The sequence below is a fragment of the Corvus hawaiiensis genome, chromosome Z (genome assembly GCF_020740725.1).
Source record: "Corvus hawaiiensis isolate bCorHaw1 chromosome Z, bCorHaw1.pri.cur, whole genome shotgun sequence".
NCBI lineage: Eukaryota > Metazoa > Chordata > Aves > Passeriformes > Corvidae > Corvus > Corvus hawaiiensis.
The window spans coordinates 53374789-53402743 of NC_063255.1; the positions used below are offsets into that span (position 1 = coordinate 53374789).

The window sequence follows — 27955 nt, forward strand, 5'->3', positions numbered from 1 at the left end:
TTAATTCTAAAATTTAAATTTATGAATTTCAAGATAACTCAGACCCAGGCTTCAAATCTCCTTATTATTTTACTTATTATAATTATTACTTTTCTTTAATTTTAGAGACAGGCAACTGTGGAAAGTAAGTTTCCAATGGCATGAAAATTCCAACATCATGTAAATTCCAACAGCATAAAAAAATAATTTAAATTTATTTTACTTATTACAAATAAATTATTTATTAAGAATCAATAGACAAGTGGTTCAGCATTGCTACCTTAGACTTTGATGAAAAACCCAAGTATCCATCAGGCTAATGAGGTACATTTACAGAAAGTCAGTATTTCTTTCAAAGTGGGCCAGAACACTTTTACAAGGACAGGGTGTAAATAAGGACAACTGACTTGGCCGAGACAACAGATCTCATCTTTGCACGTATTTGTTAAATGCCTTGTGATCAGGAGGCTTCTATGGACCAGAGGCACCTGGTGAATCTGATCTTCACTGAATACCTTCATAATCAGAAAGTCCTGAGGAGCAGGGAAGATGAGGTGTAAGTCTTAGTTTGTCTGGCTCTTTCTCGAGCAAGAAACAAGTGCTGCTGCCATCAGCAGATTTTCAAATCAATATTCTCAGACAAGCATGAAAGGACATGTCAAAAGTACTTACACAGATCCAGGCACTTCCTGAGCTAAAAAAACGTCCTTATGATGACTTGCACCCTTAACATGAAGAGGAAAGGTAATTTTATTTTACTAAGGGGCCAACAGCACCAATTAGGCACAGCAAAATGGATATTCCAGATCAGGGAGGACTACTCATATACTGAGACTGCAACCTCAAAACAGTTGCTCATGTAAATACTGCAAAAGAACATTTCAAATAGAAAACAATCCCTCACAGGCCTGTGATTTATTTTCTTCAGCTTCCAAGAGCCAGTTTTCAGAAGACTCCAGGGATCTATGTTGGGATACAGACCTTGAAAATACATCTAGAAAAAGTGGAATCACAACTCTAAGGCATTCTTTGCCTTATCAATAGAAAACAAGAGCAGTACTTCCAGGGATTGTCTTAAGAATAAATGTGAAGAGAATAACTTCACACTGAGGACAATAAAAGATTCAGTTATATTTAAGATAAAAATGAAACCTGAAATTATATTATTTCCAAGGGACCAAAAAGAGAAATTTGGTGATGGATACAATTCTTGATCCTTGTTTTGAATTGATTTATTTTTTCTTTCGTCACCTTGGTTTATATTTTTTCTGTGTGAACATGTTCCAAATGCCATGAGGTTTAATTATGTAAGTAGTTAAAACACACCTCAAACTAGTAGCAGCAAAATAGTCATGTTACCTGCAGGACAAACAACTGGTGTCTTGATTGAAATTATCTAAAAAAGTGGAGAAAGCAATACTACAGAAACCTAAAGAAACAAAAACTACCGAAGCAAAGTAACTCTAGCTCATTTGCTTTGTTGATAGCTGTCAGCTTTCAATGATACTTTTGAAGTGGCCAGCACTAGTTTACTTTTCTTCTTCATACTTTTGCTTTAAATGTTTGAAGTGAAACTTTTAAAATGGGATTAAAAATCATGCAGAAGGTAAAATGCTACTTTTCATGGCTAGATGAAAGTTACTCAGGCCTGCTCTCTTCACACAGCTTTTGTGAGTGTGAATAGGAAGAAATTGAGAAGAAAACTAATCCCTGAAACATACAGGAGTAGGTCCCATTACCTTTTGAATATCCAGTAAATCTATTATATTTTCTGCTGTGACTCAAATTCAGGTCTCCCACACCTGTACTATCTTATTCAGGTGTGGGGGTGGCAATACCATGCTGACAGCTAATATCAAAGAGCCTCATGAAGCGTAACTTTTCCCAGTCACCTTTGGAAGTTCATTCCCTTACGTTTCTCTGGCTGGACTTTAAATTTGTTTGGTATGTCTTATTCTCTGTTTTTTTAAATCAGCATGGTATTACATAGCACAAACCAGTCCAGACAGAAAAAAGATGACCCTGGTGATTGATAAATGCAGTTTGTGAAAATCCCTTTTTGGGGAATACCATTCAAATGGAGGGCTAGAACCTCCCAGTTCTTGTTTAGTAGAGTTATCCTTCATTTGGGAAGTTCAATGTGCTTCAGAGCCTTCAAAATCTCACTTGTTTCTGTATTTGTAAGCAGATACTAAAGTACTAGATAATATAATATTTTGAAGGAAGTTAAGCTAAACGGCATGTTTGCAAGACCAGGGTCTATAATGAACTGTAGCAACAGCAAATTTATTTTAAGACAACCTTTTAAGAGCATAAATGCCACCTCTAATGGCTTAGGAAGATGTAGCAACCAGCCAAGTTTAAGACAAAAAGTCCAACCACCCCAATAGCTGAGTTCTTAACTCTGCAAGTGGAGGCTGAAAGGAGCCTCACACTATTTCCAGACTTTCCTAGGAATGACTACAGATAACATTTTACTTTGACAATAGAGCCAGCTTTATCTAAATGGAAGTTCTAGCTACCAAGGCAATCTGAGTAGTTCTTTGGCTGTCTTCTTGTGAATACTAATCTTCTCAAGTAACTGGTGTGGGGGTCACCACCGATGTTTCTTGTGACACATTAGTGATTGTGGGTGGGAAACAAAAATTCAGAAAGGAAAAGCAGTAGCTATTTAAACATTAAAGAAAGAGCTGGATTTGTATAAAGCAGATAGAGAAAGATGCAAAAATTCAGTTTCACAGTATAGGTTTACCATCTTGATAGATTCTGTCAATAAATGCAGGTTTCAGTACATCAGAGACACAAACTGGATTGATATAGACTCACTGTGGAGTTTAACTCTTTTACCTTTTAGTAGTGCTGTCAGGATAGCTAAGTCAATATCCTGGTGTCCTTCTGATCCCATGCGAAAAACTGTGATCTGCAATGTTAAAAGACAATACAATTATTGAAACCAGGGTAATTAAAAAAAAATAACTTAAATCAGGGCAGCGTGACTTGAATCTTAAAATGTCCTGATGGCTATGAGATAATCTTTATTCACTTTATGAGAAATTTATTAAATAGGATTAACATACAGTATTTTTTGTGACATAAAATTTGATAAGATAGAAATTGTATTAATGATCATATGGAAAAAAGGTGTTCAGTGTCACAGGCTGAAATTGGAGATGAAGAAATGTTCTTGTATTAGAGTGACACTAGACTTAAATGCTCCCAATAGATTACAAGGAAGATTTAGGTATATTATGAGTGTGGACCTAACTGATGGCATATGGCACAGAACAGATATTTTCAAGTGATATTAGAAACCTCTAAACTCTATATAGGAGAGAGTTAGATAAATAATCTAAGAATTATGTTTCTAACAGGTCCAGGAATGTCTTCAGCCATGTATGGTCAATGACCTATCACTCAAAGGTTTTGAGGCAGTGAGGCGAGATACACAATTCATAAATAGTAAGAATTAATATAGGGCAGCTGTTCTTTCTAGCCAGATTCACTCTTGGTTAAGACTGCACTGAAACATACAGAAGTGTAAATCCCCTTGCTCCTTTTGTTGCCATAGCAATAGCTGGTTTTGAACCTCTGGTTCTTATGAGGCAACAGAGATTGCAGTTTTTACTAGTGCCTTCCTTTACTCATGAAAACTATATCATCATTTTGATCTGAATGCTTGTTATCTGTTTTTTCTTCTCTAAGTATGGACTGCCTCATTTCCTTTTTTTTAGAGTGACACCTTTAATTAGGAATTGCATAAACATATTTTAAATTCACATTAAGCAATGTATGTTGTTTCCATGTTCCTAGATTCCTACTCATACAGCACTGAACTGCAGCAGCATCTGATATAGAGCAAACGTCAGGTACGTCTACCATCACAGGGGGAGATAAACAAAGTCTGAAGGACACAGCAGAACTTCAGTGATATGCTTCAGTTTGGCAGCTGAAAAGTGCTGCAGAGAGTATCCCAGGAAATCCAATGCAGCCCTCCTTTAGCACCTATTCTACCTTCATTTGATCCTAGAGCTCCAGGACTTTCGGAGGCTTTGGCATCAGTGAAAGTAGTAGCATCTTAGAGGCTAAAAAGCAAACTGGATAAAGTAACAGGAAACTGGCTTAGCTCAATTAGTCAATTGAGTTAGGTGATGTCTAAAACAATTAATGTAAGAAGTTACTTACATTAGGCAACCTCCCCAGTTAAAGTACACTATTTCCAAGTTAGACTTAGTTTGACCCTTCAAAGTGTTCTTGATACAAATCATAAATGATACTTTAATGAAGTTTTTTCTCTCTCTGAAATTTACAGATACTTCTGGCAAACTAATTGATGTCTATCCCCATACCACAACTCCAGAATGTCATAAGATTAGAATAGAATTAGAATAGGAATAGAATAGTAACAGAATAGATTATTTCAGTTGGAAGAGACCCTCAACAATCATCTAGTCCAACTGCCTGACCATTTCAGGGCTGACCAAAAGTTAAAGCACAGTATTAAAGGCATTGTACAAATGCCTCTTAAACAACGACAAGCATGGAGAATCAAGCCCCTCTCCAGGAGCCTATTCCAGGGTTTGATTACTTTCTTGTAAAGAAAGGCTGCATGATAATTTTCCTAATTTTTTTCTATTTCCTCAATGACTGGCAGTGAAGCTCTCCCTGCAGTGCAGGCAGTCTGCCCACAGGTAATGTGAGTAGAAATACACAATTCTATGTATGTCTCATCTCAAGCCATAATCAGTATGTGAGCTGATGAGATCAGACCTTCTGCTGTACATGGTCATGATGAGCTTCCCATGCCACAGAAGACAAACTTGGGGGTAGCATGAAATGGCAAAACGTCCTCCTCTGTCTTTAAAGCCTCAGGTGAGGCAGTCTGCACAATGGGGACTGAATACATTGGACAACGGAGTTTGGAGGTGGAACAAACAGCATCTCAAACCAGCACATGATCAGTGAACTCCCAACTTAATAAAAAGTAATCATATAAACTGCAAGCACTGAACAGCTTATCACCACAGGAAAATTAAAGAAAGTACTTTTCATGTATTGGACTACATATAACCTTAAACTTCCAATTTCTTTTTCAACCCTCCTCTCTGCATGCATCAGAAAAATAAACCCACTTCAGCAGAATGAAATGTTGCTGTATTAAAAATAAAATGGAACTATGTAAATTAGTTACATTAGAATAAAAAGGCTGTCTTTCCACATCAACTACTGCTTTATTATTATTTTTAAGAGGCCTAGCATAATTAAAGTAGTAAATTAAAGAAGAAAAATAATTGTGGAAAAAAAATGGAAATTGAAGGAGTCCTCAGACTCATACTAGAATTATAATTTTGGGATCATGTCTGAGATCAAATTAGAATTTCAGACAGAACCAAGGAAAAATATGATACTTCCTACAATCACATAATCATAGAATTTGTTAGTTTGGAAAAGACCTCTAAGATCATCCAGTTCAACTATTAACACAGGACTGCCAATTCCACCACTAAACCATGTGCCACATCAACTCATCTTTTAAATACCTCCAGTAACGGTGACTCAACCACTTCCCTGGACAGCTGGTTCCAGTGTTTGACAAGCCTTTCAGTGAAGAATTGTTTCCTAATATCCAATCCAACTCTGCATCTGGAGCAACCTCAGGCTATTTCCTCCACCCCTGTCACCTCTTACCTGGGAGAGGAGACTGATCCCTGCCTCACCACAACGTCCTTTCAGGTAGTTCTAGAGAGTGATAAGGTCTCCCCTGAGCCTCCTTTGCTCCAGGCTAAACACCTCCAGCTCCCCCAGCTGATCCTCATCAGATCTGTGCTCCAGACCCTTCCCCAGCTCTGCTGCCCTTCTCTGGACATGCCTCAGCATCTCACAGAATCACCGAATATGCTGAGTTGGAAGTGACCCACAAGGACCATGGAGTCCAGCTACTGGCCCTGCACAGGAAATGCAGAAGAGTCACACCATATGCCTGAGGAGCATCCAAATGCTTCCTGAACTCTGTCAGGTTTGGTGCTGTGACCACTGCCCTGCACCTGTTCCAGCGCCCAAACATTCGCTCAGTGAAGAACCTTTTCCTAATATCCAACCTAAACCTCCCCTGACATAACTTCAGGTCCAAAACTGATCACAGGACTCAAGTGTGGCCTCACCAGTTCTGAGCACAGGGGATGGTCACTGCCCTGGTCCTGCTGGCCCCACTGTTGCTGATAAGAGCCAGGATGCCACTGGCCTTCTTGGCCACCTGGGCACACTGCTGGCTTATGTTCAGCTGGCTCTCAACCAAATGCTAGCTTAATTTCCAAATGCTCTGAGTTTAGGACCTCAAAGCCTCAGCTGGCACTGTGGACTTCGGTCTTTTCTGAATGCACAGAATATTTCAGACAGTAAACAGATATGTCCAGCCTCTTCCTATGGTTTATATTTACCATCACTGTCCACAGCTGCTTTCTCTCTGTGGCAGATGCACCCCTCCTGTTTGAGGTAACTGGATGTTTGTCCAGGCAGATCCTCAGCAAGTAGGAGCGACTGAAGCTAATCCTATTGTGTGAAGCTGTCAGTGAGAACAGAGCACCAACCCCAAAAAAACAGTCTGGGCTGAAAAGCAGAACACAGCAGAAAACCTGAGTGTGAATTAACCACTTTATATACATCTGCAGACACAGGGCTGTTGGAGCTATCCATCCATAGCAGCTGGCTGGGTGGCCACCTCTCCTCCAGCACAGATGCCTCTCATGGTTATTCCTTGACACTGAGAGATTTTTTATGTTGCATCAGATATTGACTGGTTGATAAAGACATTTTTCTGCAAGCATGCAAGGTTTAAAATGCATATAGCAACCTTAATTTCTGTAGTCAGAGGCATGAAGAAATGCAGACACGTCCTGAAGTATTTATGCAGAATTTACACTTAGAAATGTCCAATATCTTTAGGTCTTAAAAACCTGACTGTTTTGCTGGAGACCTCTTGTTCTGGTGTTTTCTTTCTCCCGAGTTAACAGGTAAGAATTTTATGTTTGCAATGAGGTCACCTGTTGCAGTGGGGATACTGCAACATGCATATACCAAACCAGGTGTCCCATGGAAAGGAAATACATATGGACGGATTCTTGCTAGATGTTTCAGAGATGTTTATTTCTCCAGCTGGAGCTCTGGCCAGAGAATGGCCAGAGCTCTGCTGAGGAACTGCTCAATCATGGGACCCCAGGGTCCTTCTGCCCGTGCAGGGAACACAAACCAACCAATGGGAACGAGGCTGAGCAGGGGCAGGGAAACCCCGTGTCTGTGCCCTCAGGGCCCCTCTCCCAGGGCTACACGGCGGGGGAGAGACCCCAACAGTCACCTAACTCCAGGAGTCATTAACGTATCTCACAACCTGCCAGTGCTACTCACAAGTACACTCATGGGTGAATGTCTGCAGAGAACTGATAAGCAACACACTGGTGCTGTTATAAGAGAACATTGGCTGGAGCCCTGTTAGAATGGGATACAGAAGCTACTACACTAAAAAACATGCTGTGCTAAAGGAAAATATCTGGGTCAGTAAGCTCTACTCCCAGCTACCTCTTTCTGGATGAATGTCTTCCATCTCAGTAGATGCAAAAATAATGGAAAATTAAAGACTTAGAAACCCATTTAATAACTCATTGCTAAGAAAAAGTAAAAGCCTTTCTTCTTTCAGTGAAGAGAAAGTGCCCAAGAGCTTTCCACCTACCTATTGTAGACCCTTTAAGCCGGTTGCTGAGTTGCACCCTCTGGACAACTTTAGTGGAAAAAACATAGAGAAGGAAGAACAACCTAGTAAGGTGTGCATATAGAATCCAAGACATTTCATTAGAAAATAATAAACCCCAAGATGCTTGTGTTAAAAAGTAATATATGCTAAGCACTTGCTTACATGCCAAAAGGAAACAAGGGGGTAAGAGCTGCAGTTTTAGTCAAACTACCACTAGACATTTTTCTGTATTGCTGTGAAAAAGGGAAGATTGGTTTAAGAAGAAATCTTCTCTATCCTGCTCTGTTTCACATTGTAGCTATGAAAATGTTTCCTGTTTTTCATAGAAGCATTGTATTAGAGAGTAAAACTACCATTTAGCCTACTCAGCTGTTTCTTTTGAGCCAAAACCCAATTTACATCCAAAGAAGAAAACCACAAAATCAAGTACTCCTTTTTTTTTCCTGTAGGGATTTGGGCCACATTATTATCTCTGTAGCTGGTATTTTCAATTGTTGAAGTTAAACTAAATGATTTTAAAATAACACTTTTTTCTGTTCCGCTGCCACCCGATTAGGTATTTTGGGGATGGTCTTTTGCTGATTTCCTCCTTTCTTTCCTCAGTGTTTACATTATTTACAGGCTTGAAATGACTTTTTCAGGTAATTTTCTTAGTCAGCTCAGTGAGCAACTGTGACTTCCAACAGAAAGCATTTTTAAACAAATAGTTTTCTTTTCTTATTTACATATATAATAGAAGCTGGTGTTAGCAATCTGTACAAACACGAAATCGTATTGCACTGCACTGAAGAGACAGATCTTCAGACAGACATACCTGAAACAGGCAAATGAATCATCAGTAGAGGTTGCCCAACAAGCTGCAAAGAGGTTGATAGGCAGCCTCTGGATTCTTGCTAAATGTCTTGATTTCTTTTGGTGTGCCCATAGTGATCTACTTGCAAAGTACAGTAGCAGATACTTTCAGAGCTGGGGGCAGCTGGACTCCTTTCAGGTGGAGGTGCTTGGAACCCAACAGTCAAACTTTTGTTATCACAACCTACCTCTCATTTCCCTCCACAAAACCTTCCTGAGAAAAATGCATGAGATTTACCCTTCAAAGGAGGAAGAGACACATGCTCCCCTGCCCCCCACTAAGCCTCCCCTGCCAAACAACAAACCAACAAACCACAAACAAACAAACAAACCCAGCAACAAAAACCTGGGAAGGTCTGCCCTCTACCTCATTGCAGATTTCACTGAACTATTTTAATGTGAACAGGATTAACTTCCAGGAAAATAAACTAGGTGCATCCTCATTCTGCCTAGGAAAATGTGTTAGGAAATCATTGAGCCAAAACGGACCTTCTCTGCAAGCAGGATTACAGCACACTGTGATAGCTGCCAGCAATAATTACAGTCCAGCAGAGCAGAAACCTAATTTTCAGACAGAGCAGGTAGAAAACAAGTAAATACCAAGAACACGGAGTAAAGAAGAGCAGCAGGATAGAAAGCAAGGTGGGAGGAGGCAGGAGAGGAAGCAGAAGGAAAGTATTATCTGACCTTGGACTCTACCAAAACCACCTATTTTAAAACTGCATTGCTCTCTGTTTATAACCTCTTCCATCCTTGTTTGACATACTACTTTTTCTTTCCTTTTCTTGTACACAGTTTCTGGCTCAGCAGGGCCAGTTTAGCTTTACGTAGTTCATTAATTCTTTTGTTTTTCTGCCTTCATGCTGATATCGCATTGAGCTCCTAGAGGCAAAGTCAGGTAACGCTATTTTACCTGAGAGCAGTGAATACCAAATAGACCTTCAGAAATCACTCACACTGAGAGACAGAGATAGTACACTGCCATGTGAGATTTCCCCAGTTCTCTATGAATGTACATGCAGGGTTATCTTAGACATATAATTTATAGCTGTCCATACACAATCCATAGTGGCACCTACCAATAAAAGAAACAGCTAAGACAAGGATACCTCAAAAAAATGCTGAGGAGGGAAGATTTGTGAAACAGAAGGAAAATATGGTCACAGGTGAGACAATCCCTGAAATGGCAGGAGCACTGAGACGATTAAGAGGACAAGGTTTTGGTTGTAGTAGGTTGAAATGGGTCCTAAATCAAAATTTTCTGAGTTCTTCAAACTTGTTCTTTTACCCTCAATAAATGTTCACACTTCTGTCCCTTTCTCATCTGGGTGAGGTAGACCTATCGTGTGAAGAGGACAGGACTTGTGCAGAAGACAGACAGAAGCAGTGCTAGTGCCCAGATTAGCAAGTCATAAGACACAAAAGTTTGTTTTGCGTTATAGAATGCATCCTAAGCCATCATAACTGTGTCGCTGTTTGCCGTATTCAGGACTAGCTGGATATATAGGTTATGAACTTTCATCAGTATGAGCTGCCTTGCATTGGACAGTATGCACAAGATTGTATTCTGCACAGGCAGAGTTGATTTTACCCCTAGAATGAGAAGCAAGAGCAATAGAAAATAATAATCAACTGCAGTTCCTCTTTTTGTGCCTTTACTAGCCAAAAAGTGAGTACTTCCTTCCTAGCATTTATTCTGAAAACTCCACAGAGATAGAAGAGCTTATTCTGTTTGGGGTCATTGTAAGGGGCCAGGATTAAATTTGAATAGCTACGCAGCACAAGGCTGTACTTGGCATTTATTCTACAACATGTGAATATTTATTTTTTTACAGTATGGTTAACCTCAACCTCTTCAGAACATGAAGAGCGATCTGAAATATGCTCAGATTTTTAGCATGCATTTCTTTGGAGAGGGAAAAACCACCAAAACCAGAGGGAGAGTGATGTGCACATCTGCATAGAAAGATGTTTTACCCTCTGTCATGAAGCAGATGAGATGAAGAAGAAAAATAATTCTTTAAACCTCAAACTGACTGTGCCTGCTGACTAGACAATGGATAGCTGAAGAATAAGGAAAAAAACCAGACAGCAGTCATGAGAGCAAAGAAAGCATCAAGTGTGCTTGGTTTACAAACTTAGCATTCTAAGAATGCTGCAAATTATTCATTCTTTTAGAGATGTAATTTTTTCTCATCATCATTTCATTATGACATCAGGAGAAACTACATGGTGCTTTAAAATATATTCAAAGTGATTTTTTTTAGCTACCTCCAGAAAAATTTTTAGCGTCATTAAAGTTCTTCTCTGACATATAAACTTTTCTTATGCATCTCAGTTACAGAAGTCAGAATAAAACCTCTTCTTTCCTAAAAAAAGGCAGATGCAATTGTGAGTGCAATATGAAAGTCTCCTGTTTTAGAGTACAGGCTGGTTCAACAAAATAGGCAATTTCTTCCAGACTACATGTTGACATTCATAATTTAGATAGGCCTACTTAAATATTTCAGAGGAAAAATACCCCGAAAATGAAAATTTTGATGAGAGTTTGACAAAATAAAACATTAAAGGAGGTCAGTTATGAAAAGTGTCAAAATGGTTCAGATAAGCAGGGAAAGCATTTCCTTTTTCTTGGAAGGAATAATACTATATAACACAGGGAAACACTGCTTGATGTGGGGGCATAACAAAGATCAAAGTGAGCAGGTGAGTCAGTGGGTCATACCGCAGAAGAAGGGGAATGGCCAAATAAGAGGAAATTCAGGAATAGAAAGATAAGAGAGAATTGTGTTGAGGGAAAACCTAAATTAAGTAGTTTGCTATTTTGAGGGGTACAAAAAAGAATTCCAAATGAGGAAATATGAAGGAGAAGATATGAGGGGAGAAGTCTGAATCTTGGTCGCAAAATTTTAAAATTTTACAGCTCCTTCTTCATGGTGCCAGCACTGCAAGATTTCATGTTTTAATTTGATTTTTCACAGACTCCACGTCTAGTAAAAAGCAGAAAACAAGCAAAACAATCAGTGCTTATAAGAAAGGCAGCAATTCTGCAATTGAGGAGCCATCAATTGACAGAAGTTAGTATAAATGTTTGGCTTCCTCTGTATTTGGTACCTTTTTTTCCAGACTGAACATCAGAGGCACCCTCAATGACAGGTTATAAAATCTCACAGCTCTTCCCATTAAAAAAAATTTATGTTTTATGATGTGCACATACTGTTTAAGTCTTACAGTACTACCAACATTTTGGAATAGAATGTGCATATTTTCCAGTGGAATTAATGTCCAAAAATGTTTTGGTAGTAAACCCATTTCTTGTCCCCTACACAAAAGGTTTCATACAGGTACATTAAGACTTTTCACTGCCTGAATTACCAGTCCCTGATTTTCACGTTGTCAATATATGAGTAAATACAAATTGTAGGTCACAAAGCGTATATACAGGGTAATACAAATCAGATGTTGCCCTTTAAATCACTGGGCTGTGCACATCACAGACTGTGAAGTTATGCAGAAATGAGATTTCATGTAGACTTGCAGTGTAGAAACTTGTTAAGATCAGCCAAAAAGAGAGAAATGGTTTTAACTGTTGAGATAGACAATTTCATTCACACATTGGTGTAATCCAAGGTCTTCCATTACCCTGATTCAGACAAGAAATGCAGAGCAAGTGTAATGTAGATCACTTCCTGCAACTCTTCTACTATAGAGAGAGTTCTTGGAGGTATTGGCAAGACACTGACCTAATAGATATTCTTCTGAAACATAAAAGTCACAAGTTATGGAGAAAGTTCATCACTGAGATGGATATTCTGTTACTCTAAGAAAACAAGAATTCAGTTTGGTAATTTCCATTGCTGTTTATCCTGAAAAATTGTGTCATGCAAGTCATGGCCCTAAAAAATACTGCTTTCAAGACTTACATGCACACATATGTCTTCTAATCTGAACTGAAAATGCTGACCTTAGAAGGAAGTGAATTGATTCGGCGGCAACAGTATTAATGCTGGGGACTGTTGTTCCATGTTAAACTTCAATTTCTAGTTTTCCTTTGCAACAGTTTTCAAATAGTCTGACAGGACATGGGTGCTTTACTATAGATGATGCAGTCATGTGCTCAATCAGTATTAATATTGACAGTGTCATTGCAACACACAGAGACCAAGCACAGAAATAGCCACAAGCCATTAGTTTCTTAGCTGGTTTGCTGGTGAGACTAAATAGGCAATACTTGGAAAAGGCATATCACTTAGTGTGAGATATTCCTGTTTGACAGTAAATTTGCAGTTCCTGCTTTATCTACAGGAACCCTGCATCTCATACAGTGAGCTCCTTGTCTGTGACTGAGATATCATAGCTGTAATTAATGGGTCTCTGTGCCCCATGTAAAGCCACAGAAAGGATAACTTTATTTTCTAAGAAAGACGAAAGAAATTATGACTTCCCAGACGCAATAGAGCCTGGCAGTAAGAAAGGTTTCTGAACAGTATCATGGAGAGAGTACACAAACTGCACTGAACACTTCCAATTCCCTGACTGCAGAAATTGGTTTATATTATCTAATATGGAATATGCTGTGTCACCAAGTACTGCTTTGCCTTCAATTTCCTTAACAGAGCTGTATAACAATTCAGTGTGCATTTCCCAGTATTACCTGTTAATAGCCTAAATGGGGTAATGGATATTTTCCCAAGCTTATGTTCTTAGAGGGAATAGCAATATTCTAAATTTTATTTCTGTAGCTGCAATTTTTACCACAAAATATGTAGGAAGATAGAAAGTGAAAAGATTGGTAGTAAGTTGCATTAGTATCTACCAGATGACTTCACTGCATGCACAAAATAAAACAGAAAATGTCTGCTTACTGAGTGTAAGCAACAAAAGGAATATTGGTCTTTGCAGATGTGTTCCAGACGCAAAGATGGCCCAGCAGAAGCTCGGGATGGACCCAGTAAGCGACTAAATTGCACACACTCCTGCTTCAGTGGTAGGTCTGACATTTTTGTACTTTCTATTAGCAGATGCTCTACCTCGTCTGATGGTAGTTGAAAAGCAAATGGTACGATCAAAAACTTTTCCAGGGTTAGTTAATACAACAGCTGTCTTTGGGTTTTTTGGAGTGGTATTCTGTTTACCCAGATGCACTTCAATCCCACATTTCCCCCCTTCTTTTCCTTGCCCCTAGTCCTGGCCACTCCCTTGGGCTCTCCCTATTGGCTCCTGTACCCCAACTCCGCCCATGTACTGCCCCTGTGATCTGACAAAACCCGCCTGCGGCCGGCTCATGGGTTCTCTCTGCCTCTGGGCATCGCTGGGACAAGATGTAAGATTAAAGATCCTCTGAAACCCTTATGGAGAGACCCTTCTCACCTCCTTTGCCATCACTGTGTTGTAAGGATAGCTAGCCAGAGCAAGAGTGCGGAGCCATCCAAAATGGACTACAGGAGGGTGAAAACAGTCGCACTGCCCTAAGCAGCTCTGCTGAGCTCTCAGGAAAAGCTGCAGCTTGCTAAACTAAATCTAGCATTACAACATTTTGGTTTGGTGGTTTTTTTTCTTTTTTTTTTGGGCAGTTTTTTGGTGTTTATTTTTTTTGTACATAGCTTCTTTTCTTGTGAAAGTTGTTCTCTGAATTACTGAAATTAAAAAAATACTCCTAGGATTAGTTTTTGTTCTCTGTGGAGTCAATGACTAACTTCAGCTAACTTCATGCGGCTTCTTGGCAGCTGAAAACACAAAATAAAGTCTTAGATCTTTAGCAAAAAAGCAATTAGGTGTGGTTTGCAGGATTGAAAACTACTCCTCATTATCTTAACACAGAGGTAGAACCTAAGTACTAGACTAATCCTATTGATTTGTATGGGCTGGAAAGGAGGTTTAATCTTCACCAAAAACTAGAGTTGCACACTCAATCCTGAAGTGGATATGCACATCAGTTTGGACGCAGAGGACGAATTATCTTTAGTACACTTTATGCTGGAAATCTCACAGAATGTTTCCATGGGAGAAACAAGAGCTGTTCTAGCAACCAGCAGGTCAGCAGTTACATGATCCTTTCCTGCTCCAAATGCCTGCTGCCAAATTATATGCTGTTCACAGCAACTATGCTCCTGCAAGAACTACAGTTGACTTTTACTGTTTGAGAAGTCACCAAGCCCTCTTCAGCCTCCTCTCTAAGAGAGAAAAATTACATCAGCATATCAGCATTAAAAAGCATTAGTTGAAGTTATTTTACTGTTTTTGAAGAAAAATTCTTGAAAAAAACAGACCTAAATGAACTTCTAACCTCTGGAAAGGGCCAAAGAAATCAAGTGACAATATGCTAGTAAATTCTTAAAAGTCCATCTGATTTAGCTATTATTTAATTCAGATCAAAGTGTATGCTAATAAACAGTTGCAGCCAGTATTTAATTAGCATATAAATTCACTGAGCTTGTGTTGGGAAATGGTTAGAGGATCAGGGACATGGATCATTGATAGAATTATGGGATCAATAAAAGAACTGTACAAGCAATAGGCCTGCAAGCAAAGGTTAGTGTGAGAAACTGTCTCCATGAGAAAATCCCTGTGTGAGAAACAGGCCTGGGAACAAGAAGGGAGTTTGAAGATTTGCAGCTGTGCAGATAAAACCCGGAGAGGGGAGGGTGAACTCTGAATTCTTTTAATCATAACATAACTAGTAGAAGCTTGCCAATGTAGTCTAATTATGTAGAAGCAGAAATGCGCTTGGATAGGTTTTAAGCCACTTAAGAGTTAACAAGCTGGGATACTATGTAAGTGTCTATGGATTGCTAATAAAGGGAGCTTGCCTTTATCAACCATATTCGCTGGTTTGCAATTTCTCCCCCCGCGGGAGTCCACAGACCTTTTCCAACAAGCTTGCACATCCAGCTGAAAAGCACAATGATTTTTGCAGCCAGTATATGATCAAGTTAACTTTTTCCCTGTATATACTCTTCTGGAAACATGCAGAGGTTTCCAACAGTAGCCCTTTCAGTCACACAGAAGTGAAGCTGTCACAGATAAGTAAGCCTTATTTATAGTCCATATAGAAAAGAAACTGCTAAATCACTGTGAGATACTGGAATGTTAGAGGTTCATGACTCAAACAATTGACCATTTGCAAAAGCAGAGGATGCTTTGTTGATGATTCTTCAAGTAACCGCCCAGGTGCAGAGGGGGTGCACAGCCATCTCTGGACACTACAGCTGGGTGTTGAACAAGATGAGGGAAGAGGCTGAAAGGAGGCACACCCTGTGAGGTGGGATAGTGCTTTTTATCATGCCACAAGTAGCTCAGCTTCCACATTCATCCCTTCTGATGATTGGCTCAACTACACCAAATTAAGAGGCAGCTGTAACGCTGTGTCCCATGATCCACAGTTGTATACCATCTATGTAAAACTCCCCGTTCCAGCGGAGGTACCTGGGCATTCCCACCGAGCCTGAGTGTAGTATTAACCCACTGGACTTTCTGTTTCATGGGCTTCCCCCAGCCCCAACGGATCAAGACTGTGAACATTGCTTCAACCAACAGAAATTGCAACAATCAAGTCTTGTCTCTGGTCCCACAGGTGGTGAATATACACCTTTCTAATCTTATCCTCTCTTTCACTTTCTTTCCCTTGTAAATTTTCTTAAGTGTTAATTTTAATGCTTTTATACTGTTGCATTTCAAACCAAACCTGTTACATTTTCAAATTTGACGAGTACCTTATTCTACCTTTATGTTCTAAAGTTTGCAAGTAGAAGTTTGATATTGAACCTCCCAAGAATTTTGATATTTTTCCCATGCACTGCTCAGAGTAAATCAAACAACCTTTCCCAAGTGGACCAGGGCATAACAATGACTTAACAGCTTCCCAGTACTTTGTGTAAGTAACCATTAAGAAGAGTCAAAGCCCTACATTTGTATGGCAATATTGGGATTTGAATACTAGCCTTGCAAGGCAGCCTTCTCATGCACTCTGAGTTTTAAGAAAATTGGGATCCATCTCTGTTTGAAATAAAAGCACAATAAATAGCAAGCACCTGCATGATGCAGGTTGTCTTGATCTCAGCTCAATGCACTCATTTACAACAGCATGACATCTGCTTTGTTTCAATCTGACAGCACCAGAGCTGCAAGTTACACATTAAGTCATCTGGAACTACCTACTTCCATACACATCACCTCTACAAAGCTGAAGTAAAGTTTACACTGTCCCTGAGCAGCCATCATGATTGCCACAGCAACCATACACTGTGGTACATGAATAACAGTGAACAGTAGAGGCAAGAACAAAATATCTATTATTTGCTGCCATGAGCTGGAGGTGGGATTTTACTGTTTTTCTTTTAGCAGGAAACTAATCAAATTGTAACTCTTGCCTCTATGTGGAAATGTGTTCCAGGAATGAATGAATGTGCCCAGCGACCAAGCTCTCTTTGTTCTGCAATTCCTTCTTGTAATGCAGTAGTAGGCAATGACACTATCAGATTGCTTTATGTAGTCACTGAAACTTCAAATATTCAAGGAAACGAATTTAGCAGAAAATGGCCAAACAAACTTCACCAGCACACTTTACTGCTGGAGTTGATGTGCCATTTTTATTACCAAGGTGCTTAGATTGGACCTATTCTGATTCACAGCAATTTCCATTTTCTATTAAATGGATAAAAGATTAGGTTATTCACTCTCAAAACACTATTTTGGAATAATTAGTTTTATGACAAATGCCTCCCATTGCCACAAGTGTGATTATTTTCAGACACAGACCTTTCTGGCTTGCCAAAGTGGCCTTTCCCAGTGGCCGCCCAATGAAGCTCCACAGACAGACCCACGCAGCTTGCTGGAAAGCACATTCTGGCTTCTGAGAAACTCATGTCATGATTTGTGAAAAAAGCACTCCAGCAATGTGCCAGTCTAAGCTGCTAAATGAAGTGCTCCCAACAGAATAGAGCAGCCTGTATCTGTCAGAAAACTCAGACACCAAAATTACTGCCTTTAAGGGAACATATTAAGACTAATTTGTTTACTGAGACAGAAGTAAATACTCCTTCGAAAGCTGAAAACAGACTTCTGAGCTATTATCCAACACAATGTGTTTTTCAGGGAGGACCTGAAGTGAAGTCTCCTAGCCTGCTTCTTGACTACTTAGCTTTGGTGAGCCCTCATGCTCCTATTTTAGGAATGTCTTTGCATAAAATTTTAGAAAGAATTCTATGTAAATGTGACAATAGAGAATCTCCATAAATAATCTATACAATACTATCCTACCCTTGTAAGCTACAGTTATATGTACACAGACATGTATAGCCTACTTCATTTTAACTAGATTCTTATACCATTGCCCTCATTAAGCGCCTTGGTCCAAATACACTTCTGAACAAAACTCTGATGTTTGTAATGTCAATTCAGATAAGTATACAATTTCATAAAAATTATTCACTGAATTGAGAAGCGAAAATTGCTCTGTCTTACAAATCTAACAAACCTAGATCACTACTCTTCTACGGCCTCACCTTATCATTCAGCTTGTGTACTTCAGATTTTATTCAACAAAAAATTTAAACTTAATCAAGTAAATGGAACATTACACATAATAATGATGCTTCCTGGGCACACAATTTGGAGACCATTATTTAGGAGTGAAATCCAAAACGTCAGAACTTGAAAAATCTCATGTTCTGAGAAATGGGGTAATTTTTGCTATGATTATGCTTTTTCCCTGGCTACAACACTTGCGTCAGATTTATATAAGAGAGTCTTTTCACACATTTGAAGCAGGTAGAGAAGGAACAACTATTTCCAAGAAAGCTTTTTGTTCCTTCCATTTGTTACTTGCATTTTATTTTCTTTCTCCTCATCTGTGATTCAGCTGTATTGATGTACTTTACAAGCATATTCCTGCCTGCACCCTGTTTGCACTCAATTATTTAGTGGCACACAGTAATAAGACAAGCCTCTCCTGCATTGTCTGCTTTGTTCTCTATCAATTCAGCAGCCACAAAATCAGATAGGCAGGCACAGTGACCACGAACATAGGGAAAATAGCTATGATCAATTTAGCTGCTGCTGAGCTCTCTGAGACAATCTGTTGCATCTTCCTTCTAATTTTTGAGGGGTTGATCAGACAAACGATGGTCAGTTCATCAAGCAGTGTTTTGCCCTATGTACAACCAAGCAGATGGTCAAGCTTGAGGAAGGACAAGAGCTGGGACAGATGTGGCAATATGAAACATACGGCTTTGTAGGAACAGGGAAGTCACCACTCACTCCTGGGAGTACTTCACAGCCCCAAGGTCACCCATTTCCTCTGGTTATGCTGCCTTCAGCACCATGAGCACCACCTCTCTTTTACATACATAGATAAGGTTGTGAGTTTTGCAGGACACTGTTAGACTAGCAACCACACCTCAGACATAAAATCTTTCTAGCATACCAATGTTAGAATTAGCTGAGTACAACTCAGGTACTAGACAGAAGCCACTGTTCTAATGTATTCTCTTTATATATGGTAAAGCTAGTGCTATAAATTCAACTTCAGAATACTTAATTTTGGGCACACCATCTCCTGGCTAATAGCTCTTCATAAGATTAGTAGGTAGAGAATGTCAGTGGTGACGGATGTTGCATATCTGCAAAGAAACTTGTAACAAACACACAAACATGCTTGGAATAAAAATCTTAATGTGAATACTGCAGACAAAATCTTCACAGTTATTTTTCAGTAGCAGGGTTTGTTCAAAGCCTGACAATCTGTTCTGGATTTAGATGTCTGGAATAATCAAGAAATGCATTTTTCTAGTCTAGATAATTCAATGTCTGCCTCTGCTTTCTATCCTTCATTCCTTCTACATTCCTGCCTTTGTGCCCCTCTACTCCTTCCTGTCTCCCTTCCTCCCTCCCTTCCTCACTCTTTTATTTTCTATCTAGAAATATATTTTTTATGTCTATATGCAGAACAATGGTCTACAAATAGGTGTTGTTATTATTATTATTATTATTACTACTACTAATACTAGTACTATTATTATTATTACTACCTTTACCACTAATGCTACAGAAATATCCACAAAATAATTAAAAAGAAAATTCTCTCTGCTAATCACTGATCAGAAATGTTACAGCAAATTCATTTTAGGGAGCTTTCATCAGCTTGGAGTTCCCAGAAGCAGTGATATGAACCAAATCCAAATCTTAGAAGAAATACGAAGTTAGAAAATTGAAGCATGTCTGTCCAGTCAATTTGTGACAAATAAAAGTCCACAGAAATGAATCCCAAATTTTTCCAATGTGCTTTTTCTTCAAAAATAGCTCTGCAAAAGCAGCCTCATTTATCTCCCAGAAATTATTGAAAGAACTTGTGTTCTTCAAGAGAATACAAGCACGTATGCAAGGCATAGCCTTGCCACCGCCGAACACGAGCTTCAGAGACAAGCTGCTTTCCTTTCATGTCACATATTTCCATAGTAAGGCAATAGTTCTAGTGATAGTTGTGGAACTCTAAAGCATCTTTATAGCAGACAGGGACAGATACGTAATTATGCCTTCTTCTGCCTTCTGTAGTTGAATGAGGTAGAATTTTAATCATGATGCGCCTGAGAATGACTGAAAAGTAGTAATATCCATACCCTACTAGCTGGACTCTATGTGGTCAAAGGAAATGTAGAGGAATTTACAAAAGGGAAGAGATCTGTTGCATTAATCACTTTAAATGCAAAAATATTGAGTAAAGCAAACAAAAGCCAGCATGATATCATTTCAGATTCTGGATCACAGAGATCAGATTTGTGATACCTTCCAACAGGCACATAAAAGACTTGATCAAAACCATGCATAGAACTCAACATACCAGCTCCCTCTTCTTCATGCACTCCATGAGGATAATGAAGAGGTGCTGTGCCTGGGTTCGGGTGTATGTGAAAGTCTTCTGGATGGTAACTAGCAACTGGTCCCTCAAAGACTCGTTGATAAGTCTGAAATGCAAAAATAAAAGATTAAGTAAAAAACCAGACATGACGGAACATTTTAACTTAATTTCAAATGTTTTCAGGGAAAAAGGTAGAAAAAATAAGAGTCAACAGATCACTGAAGGTTATTTAGGGCGGGTTTCAAGACCAGGAATTGCTGAAACCATCAGAGAAAAATTGAAAAACACTGTTCTAGGAAAACACGTTGGTTGTGCTGAGGTCCCTCATCTACAAAGTTTTTATATCAGTTCCCACATATTGCATGACAGAAGGTCATTCAAACTATCAGCTCTGTGGGATTTCCCAACAAAAACAAGAAACACACTGACAGTCTAAATTTGAGGGAGACCAACACTTCTAAGTGAACTGAAGACTCCTTTCTATCAGTGAGTTAGAAAATTCAACTCACAGTGAATTTTATGAAACTGGGAAGATTTATGTTTTCAGTGGTTTCAATTTTAACTTGAAAATGTTAACAGTATCAACTCGCCCTACTGATGTTACACAGGATCTCGAAAGAAAACAAACACATTTCTCTGTTCCTCACTGCACTCAAAGAAAACATTTTGATTTTGGTCATGTTGATCTTCTAGGAGTTCAAGAGAACCCATTTTATATTCCTCCTCAGTGCTAAGGTCAGTACTTGCAAAAAGTGGCCCAACAGCAGAAATAAATAGTAACAGTACATGAAATAGTAGTACTTGAACCCTATCTCTTCATAAAAAATAGCCTATTCCACAGGACTTTTCCGGGTGAAAGATTTCTGGTCTCAATGTCAACGTTACAAAATAGTGGGCTCAAATATAGAACATGTATCCTTTGATGCTTCTACACTACAGCAGTTTTCTCACTTAAAAATTGTAACTGACTGTTTCAAATTAGCTAAGTTGGAATATTTTATGGGATAAGTCATCCAGTGGAGTGAAAATCAGAGAATCTTCATGTATCATATTTTAGGCCAGAAGACAAAAAAATACTTATTCCTGCAGCAACTGCAGAGAAATATCAGCAACAGCAGGTATCTAAAAGCCATTGTTAGCCTATGGAAGCTGCTTTGAGAGAACCATGACCGAATCCCTGATTTTTTCATACTGTTGGCTAAAGTTGCTTGTACTTCTCTGCAGTGAAGAGGCATGCAGAATATTCATTACACAACTGAATTTCAAATCCAATTTCATTATCTAGTCCTCATACCCACAGCAACCATGTTGTTAGAAGAGACAACAAATGGAAATGAGAAAGAAGCGTATGGGAGAATACAGAAGATCTGGCATACAGAATTTGATTTTGGCTGTTAAATACTCCTGTTGAATAGTACTTTGGCTTCACAAAGAAGCCTGGAAGGTGTATGTCAATATGTTTGGATTAAAATGAGTTTACATAGGGTTTTAGACCATGCTGTGTGGTTTTAGACGGCATTGTCTAAAACCCTATGTAAACTCATTTTAATCCAAACACATTGACATATGTTCTTTCTGTGCCTGGCTTCTCCTGCTGTCTTCTACTTTACCACAGACTCCCTTTGAGTGGTGAGTCTACTTCTGCACTTCCTGTTTTCATCTAGGAGCAGTCTGGCCCTAGATGTGCTATCTCCTGGGATACTGGAGAGGCAGCAAGAAGGCATCTACTGCTCATGCATTAGGCAAGCACTCCTTCCCTGCAGCGTAACCCGCCTGCCTCACAGAAAGGCAACACATGATGAGCTAAAACTTCCAGCCCTCTTGGTGGATAACAGTGCAGCTGGCAGCAGAGGACTTGCTGTGTGGGAAAGACAACCTGACCTCCTGTACAGGAGCAAGGATGTCACAAGCACATGGAGACATGAAACAAGATGTCAGAGTACAGCTAGAGATGTAGGACTCCATGCTAAAGAGAGACAGCTTGGAAATACTCATAACCTGACAAGCACTAATATACTTTGAGTTGCAGATTTGTAGGTCATATATGATATAAATTCTGATTTTAGGCTCTTGAAAAAAATGTGTTGTAAATTTGCTTTAATCAAATTTAAACAAAATAGTGCCATCCCTGTATTTATAAGTGGTTCAGAACTATGCAATTTTCCATCAAATGAAGAAAGAAAAAAGAGGCTATTCACAATGAATAAGTTTCCTAAAATCATCAACTGGAGCAGCTAAAAAGATTCATATAAATACCTAATTCCCTTTGTAAATTATATATGAAAGTGAAGTACATGAAAGAGTATGAAAATTATATGAAAAAATACATGAACTTGGAAGATTCTCAAATCAAAAAAATTTGGAAAAAAATTCCAAAGTTTCTGAAATGTAAACCATCCTGCTTTCTTATAATAACCTGATTTTCCTTAAAAAATGTTAGAATCCAAATCTGAAATTTCATTTTAGAAATTGTCTCTCTTTCAGGCTAACACACAGAAAGCAAGAGAAAGTTGCATTGAGTGAAAGCAGAATTGTGTCCTGAGCAGCCATCACTTTTCTTTCTCTAATTAAAGCTCTCAGAAACTGTATATTAGCATAAGTTTAAGCAGCATGTAAAGCAAACTTTATGTGAAAAATACAGAACTTAAACCCCAAAAAATAAAGAAGTGCTTCCCTAACTACAGGGTAAAACATCTGTTCAAGTACTGCTGCTCAGAAACTTCCTGTAGTCATAATTTGATTTATGCAGCTATCTAGCCTCACTGAATGTTTTTCTTTAACATCTCCTTGGTCTGCAAATCTACATCAAGCCTGTTCAATACCTTTGTGAGATCAGAACCTTGAAGTGATTGTAATCAGAAACAGAAACAATAATAGCAGTCTTTCTAATAAAGTAACCATAGCTTTGTGTGCACTGAAATCAGTCATATCAAGACTGTACAACTTTTATTCCTTAGGAATCTATACGCGTTAGAAGGTATCAAATCAAAGTTCCCAATTGTGTAACCCAGCTGGGACAAACACAAACTCTTCCATGCCATTAAAGGCTAAATCTATGATGCAGACACCAAATCAAATTTGTGTAAAACCAGTAATTTCAAGAGTACTGTGAGCTAAACAACTGAGACTTGCAGGTGGGGTGATAATTTATCTCCTTTGCAAACACAACCACATTTCTTACACACACACCTTAAATACATGCTTTTTAAAATCACAGATTTCTAGTTTTAGATTCAGGGAAAAAGAGATGGGCCCACTTCACCAGACTGAAACACTACAATTATTACTTCCATCAAAGTCAGCATAGACTGAACAGTGTCAGAAGAAGACCATATTTTTATCATCTTTCTACTAGGCTTCAGTTCTAAAACTATTTTGCAACGTGTCAGTAAAATCCTGCTTGGGGCATTTTGATGGCATGATTCCCTGAATTCCACTTTTCCATGGAAAAAATATTGCTCCTGCCTAAACAAAATGTACTACAAAACAACAGTTTAGCCCGTTCTTTTTTTCCTGCCTCATGTAGTTTGAAACTGTTCTTTCATTCCCTAAATACGTAAGACATGCCCATTTTCCTACCAGTCCAGGTGTATTCAGCTTTTTTTTTCTTTCCCAGAGGTTCTGGATTGCTGATGGAATTTAGGTATCTAATGTCAATAATCTTCATCTAAAGTAGAAAAATACACATTTACATTTATTTCCAGAACAAAAATTTACTCATAACTGTTTCCTAAGAGTGTGTGGGTTTGTTTTGTTTGCCTGTCTTCAGAAGATGCCAACCTTAGTTTTTATACATCAGATTATCAGAATTGAACTGTATGGCATTACAGAAAAGTCAGGATCTTGAACTTTAAGAAAAAAAACCTTGCACAGGCTCAAGAAGTTTGTCAATAGGACCCCCTGGGAAGCTGCTCTCTGGGCAGCAAAACTGCCCTGGGAAATTGCCTTCAAGAAGCTGAACAGAGCTGGCAGATCTTTAAGGACACTTTCCATAAAGCACAAGAATGAGCCATCCCCAGGTGAAAGAAACAGGGCAAAAAAGGCGAGAGACCATCATAGATGAGTGGAGACCTGCTGGTTAAATAAAAAAACCCCAGAAAATGCACCATCAGTTAGATTAGATATAAAGAAAAACATGTTTACAATGAGGATGATAAAACAGTGAAAGAGGTGTCCCAGAGAGCTGGTAGGTGCCCCATCCCTGGCAACGTTCATGACTAGGTCAGAGAGGGCTCTGAACAATCTGATCTACTTGAAGATGAACTGGCCCAGGGCAGGGGCGTTGGATTAGATGACCTCTAAAGATGCCTTCCAATCAAAACTATTCTGTAGTCCTATGATTCATTGTTTAGGATCAATCAGGAAAGGCCACTTCAAAAACCTGAACTCACAAAGAATAAAAGGCAACAATCTGTTTCTGTCCAAGATATACTGGATGACTAAAAAGTGAAGCAAAACTTTTTTCATTGCTTTGACTGATGCAGAAGACAGATGACAACATTTTGGCCTACTCCCTTCTCAGAAATTATGTTTTTTTTAAGCTATACTTAATATTTGAGGAGATAAGAGACATTTCACTTAATCTTTCAAACTCATGGCATCTGATTTTGTAGTGATCATTGGAGAAAGATCTGGCCTATAGTCCACCACCTAACTTGTTTAGCTTTCTTTTTCTCCAAAGATTTTTAGTACTGGAATCATACAATGTACTAGAGAGTTACAAAGATTATGCTCTAGCTCACTTTCAAAATGCAACTTCATCATAGATTTTTTAAAATGTCTTTAAATAATATACTTCACTCAATGAATTGCACAAAATCTAACTTTTCATTTGTGAAGTATTTTTTTTCCCAGGATAAAGTAAAAATATCCATAAAATATCAGTGGGATATGAAAACTATTCCCTGCCCTTCTTTATAGGAAGCTTAGAGGATTTTTTGTTTTAATTATGATTTGTACTCTAGACAATCACACCATATGTAAGAAACATGACCAGAGTCTCTGCTCATATTTTCTTCCACTGGAATTACAAAAAAGATACAGTTGTGTAACTTTGTGGGACTGGCTGAATTTCTTACACATTTTCAAATCCACACATTTTGCATATCATTTTTATGAGAGGAGACAGAAAATAAATGTAATTATTCCTTCATTGTATTCAAACAGGGGTGATTTCTGTGTGCTTTTATGAGGAATCAGCTTCACTGCAGACCTTCACTGGTAGCTGTTCTACATCACTTTTCCCTGACTACAGTTTACTGAAAGGTTGTTCCCCCACCAAAAGAGAGAGGACTATATCAACCCTCCCATGGTGAACAAATTGATTTTCTTCTGTCCAGATTTTGATTTGCAAAGTACTTTGTTACAAGAGAAAAGTAATGATATGAATTTATGCAATGTGAAAATAATTTTACAAATTAATTCAAGAGTGATTTGGATCCATGATCCCCTATGATGGGGGGACACCATGGGGGATGCCAAAGAACCATATCACTCTTACATTATGATCCCTTTTGCTCAAAGTGAAAAATTCCTGTATTTTGCCTATTAGTAAAAAGAGATTTAAATAATATTCTTCATATTTGAAGCCTAAAAACTATGCCACAGTGAATCCAGAGAAAGATCAATCCAAAGGCAGTCCTTAATGATTCTCATATGAGGATGCTCATTTACAGCACAGAGAATGTTTGATATTTCCTTGTGAACATTAGGCAAGAAGTACATTTTTATGGCATTATATTGAGCTCTTAAGGGTCTCATGCTTGCAGGAGTAGAACTGATAGAGTAGTTAATGAGCTACAAATTCAACTTGGAGACTACATTCAAATACTGCAAGTAATTTCTCATTCTGTAAGGAAATATTTTTCTAAGAAGTGACATAATTTTAACCTAGTGTTTCATTTTTCTTATTTTAATTCAGTATTTAATAACGAAATAAAAGCCTCTGAGCATTAAAAGCTTCAAAATATTCCTATACAGATGCACTTTTCAGTTGTTTTACTTTCAGCTTTTGCTTTTATGTAAGTCAATGAAATGAAAAGGCATCCATTCTCGAATATACAGTCCAAAATACTCCCGCTGTATGTGGAGGAGAGTTACTACCAACAAAGATATTCACTTAGGGCTTAGTAAGTACTAAATTCACATATTTTTGATTATCTTATGCTCTCACCCCTCGATGCTGTTCATCGTATTTTCAAGTAAAAGAAAAAATAAGTGCTTCAGATCCTGGAAAACCTGACCTTTAAATCAAGGCCAATAGTGAAAAGCAGCCAAATGATTCTTCCAATTTACCACATGGGGAATGTTGCATTTAAGATGCGTTCTTATTTAAGCTGTACTGTGGACATAGCTTGTTTGTCATTAAAATGTAAAAGGTACCAGGAATTTACTCAGCTCTACTAAATTACTTCTGAGAATTTTATTTACTTGTACTGAAATGTAGCCACCTATTGCATTCCTAAAACTTTGTTCCAGACTTTTCCAGACCAAGGCAAAATGTAGTCTCTGATATTAAAGTCATAATAAACTTAAATTCACCCCCAGTGTTAGTTCTGCATATCTGATATTCATAATGCTGAAACCTCAGCTCAGTGGACAACTCCACGTGTGCCTTACCTCCCTTCAAAATGTCAATGAGAGAGATGAGAAAATGAGACCTCAAAACTGATTTGCCCCTAAAGTCTTTTTTTCCTTCGAGATGTGCTTCACCATTCCTTCTGAAGTGCTCATGGTACCTCACAGAGCTGCTGGCGGCACCTCCTGTGAGGCAGCGCGGGCACAGCTCTGGGACGTGCTGGCAGCCTCCTCCACTGAGGCTGCGCTCACAGTGAAAATGTCTGCCCAAAGACTGTCCTAGGGGAGTGGAATGTCTGCCTCGTCATGAGGAAAGCCTACAATTAGGCCTTAAAAAGGCAGATTGAAGCATGTCTCCTGTCTTTTCAAAGATGCAGAGGCACTGGCATTGTAAAGGGGTACCGCACCTTCCTTAATATAAGAAATCATTCATTTTTCTGCTATATGGAATGTTTTAGGAAGAATAAACAACAAGGAAGGAAGGCTGGCACATCACGATTCTTTGAAACCCAATACAAAAGGACCTACTGGGCAGATAGGTGATTGTTCAACACTCTAAAGGGTTTCTTTAAATTGATGGATCGGCACAACAGTGATCAAAACTCAAGCAGAGAGATGTATTTGTTCTCCTACATCTCCAGACATAGTTATTTTCCCCATGGAAACAAACTTCCAAATTGACTTAAAAACACACAGAGCTCAGAGCAGTGCTTAGTAGACATATGCACACATTCTTATGTGTAGAAAATTAATCCTTGTTGGGCTGCCATGAGTAAGAATTTGAGGCTGTGTAAAACCAGCATAATAATATAAACATGCAAGTGAGTTTTTTTCTGCCATTAATGATGTAAGTGTTGAATTATTTAAATCAGGTACCCAGTCCATAGCAGTTGAAAGATACGCTGTGTCTCAGAGAACACCCTACTTCTGGTCAGCAGCCAGAATTAAAATAG

General features: G+C 38.6%; 1 protein-coding gene across 4 annotated transcripts in view; it reads right to left on the reverse strand.

Moving 5' to 3' along the window:
- TRPM3 (transient receptor potential cation channel subfamily M member 3) overlaps window positions 1–27955 on the reverse strand; it is a 272291-nt gene that overhangs the window by 70938 nt on the left and 173398 nt on the right. For all 4 annotated transcript variants that reach the window (XM_048290665.1, XM_048290663.1, XM_048290664.1 and 1 more), the window contains exons 8-9: window positions 20409–20532; window positions 2827–2899 (exon numbers count right to left, since the gene is read on the reverse strand). In XM_048290665.1, the coding sequence (XP_048146622.1) occupies window positions 2827–2899; window positions 20409–20532 (197 nt within the window). The remainder of the gene's footprint in view (window positions 1–2826; window positions 2900–20408; window positions 20533–27955) is intronic.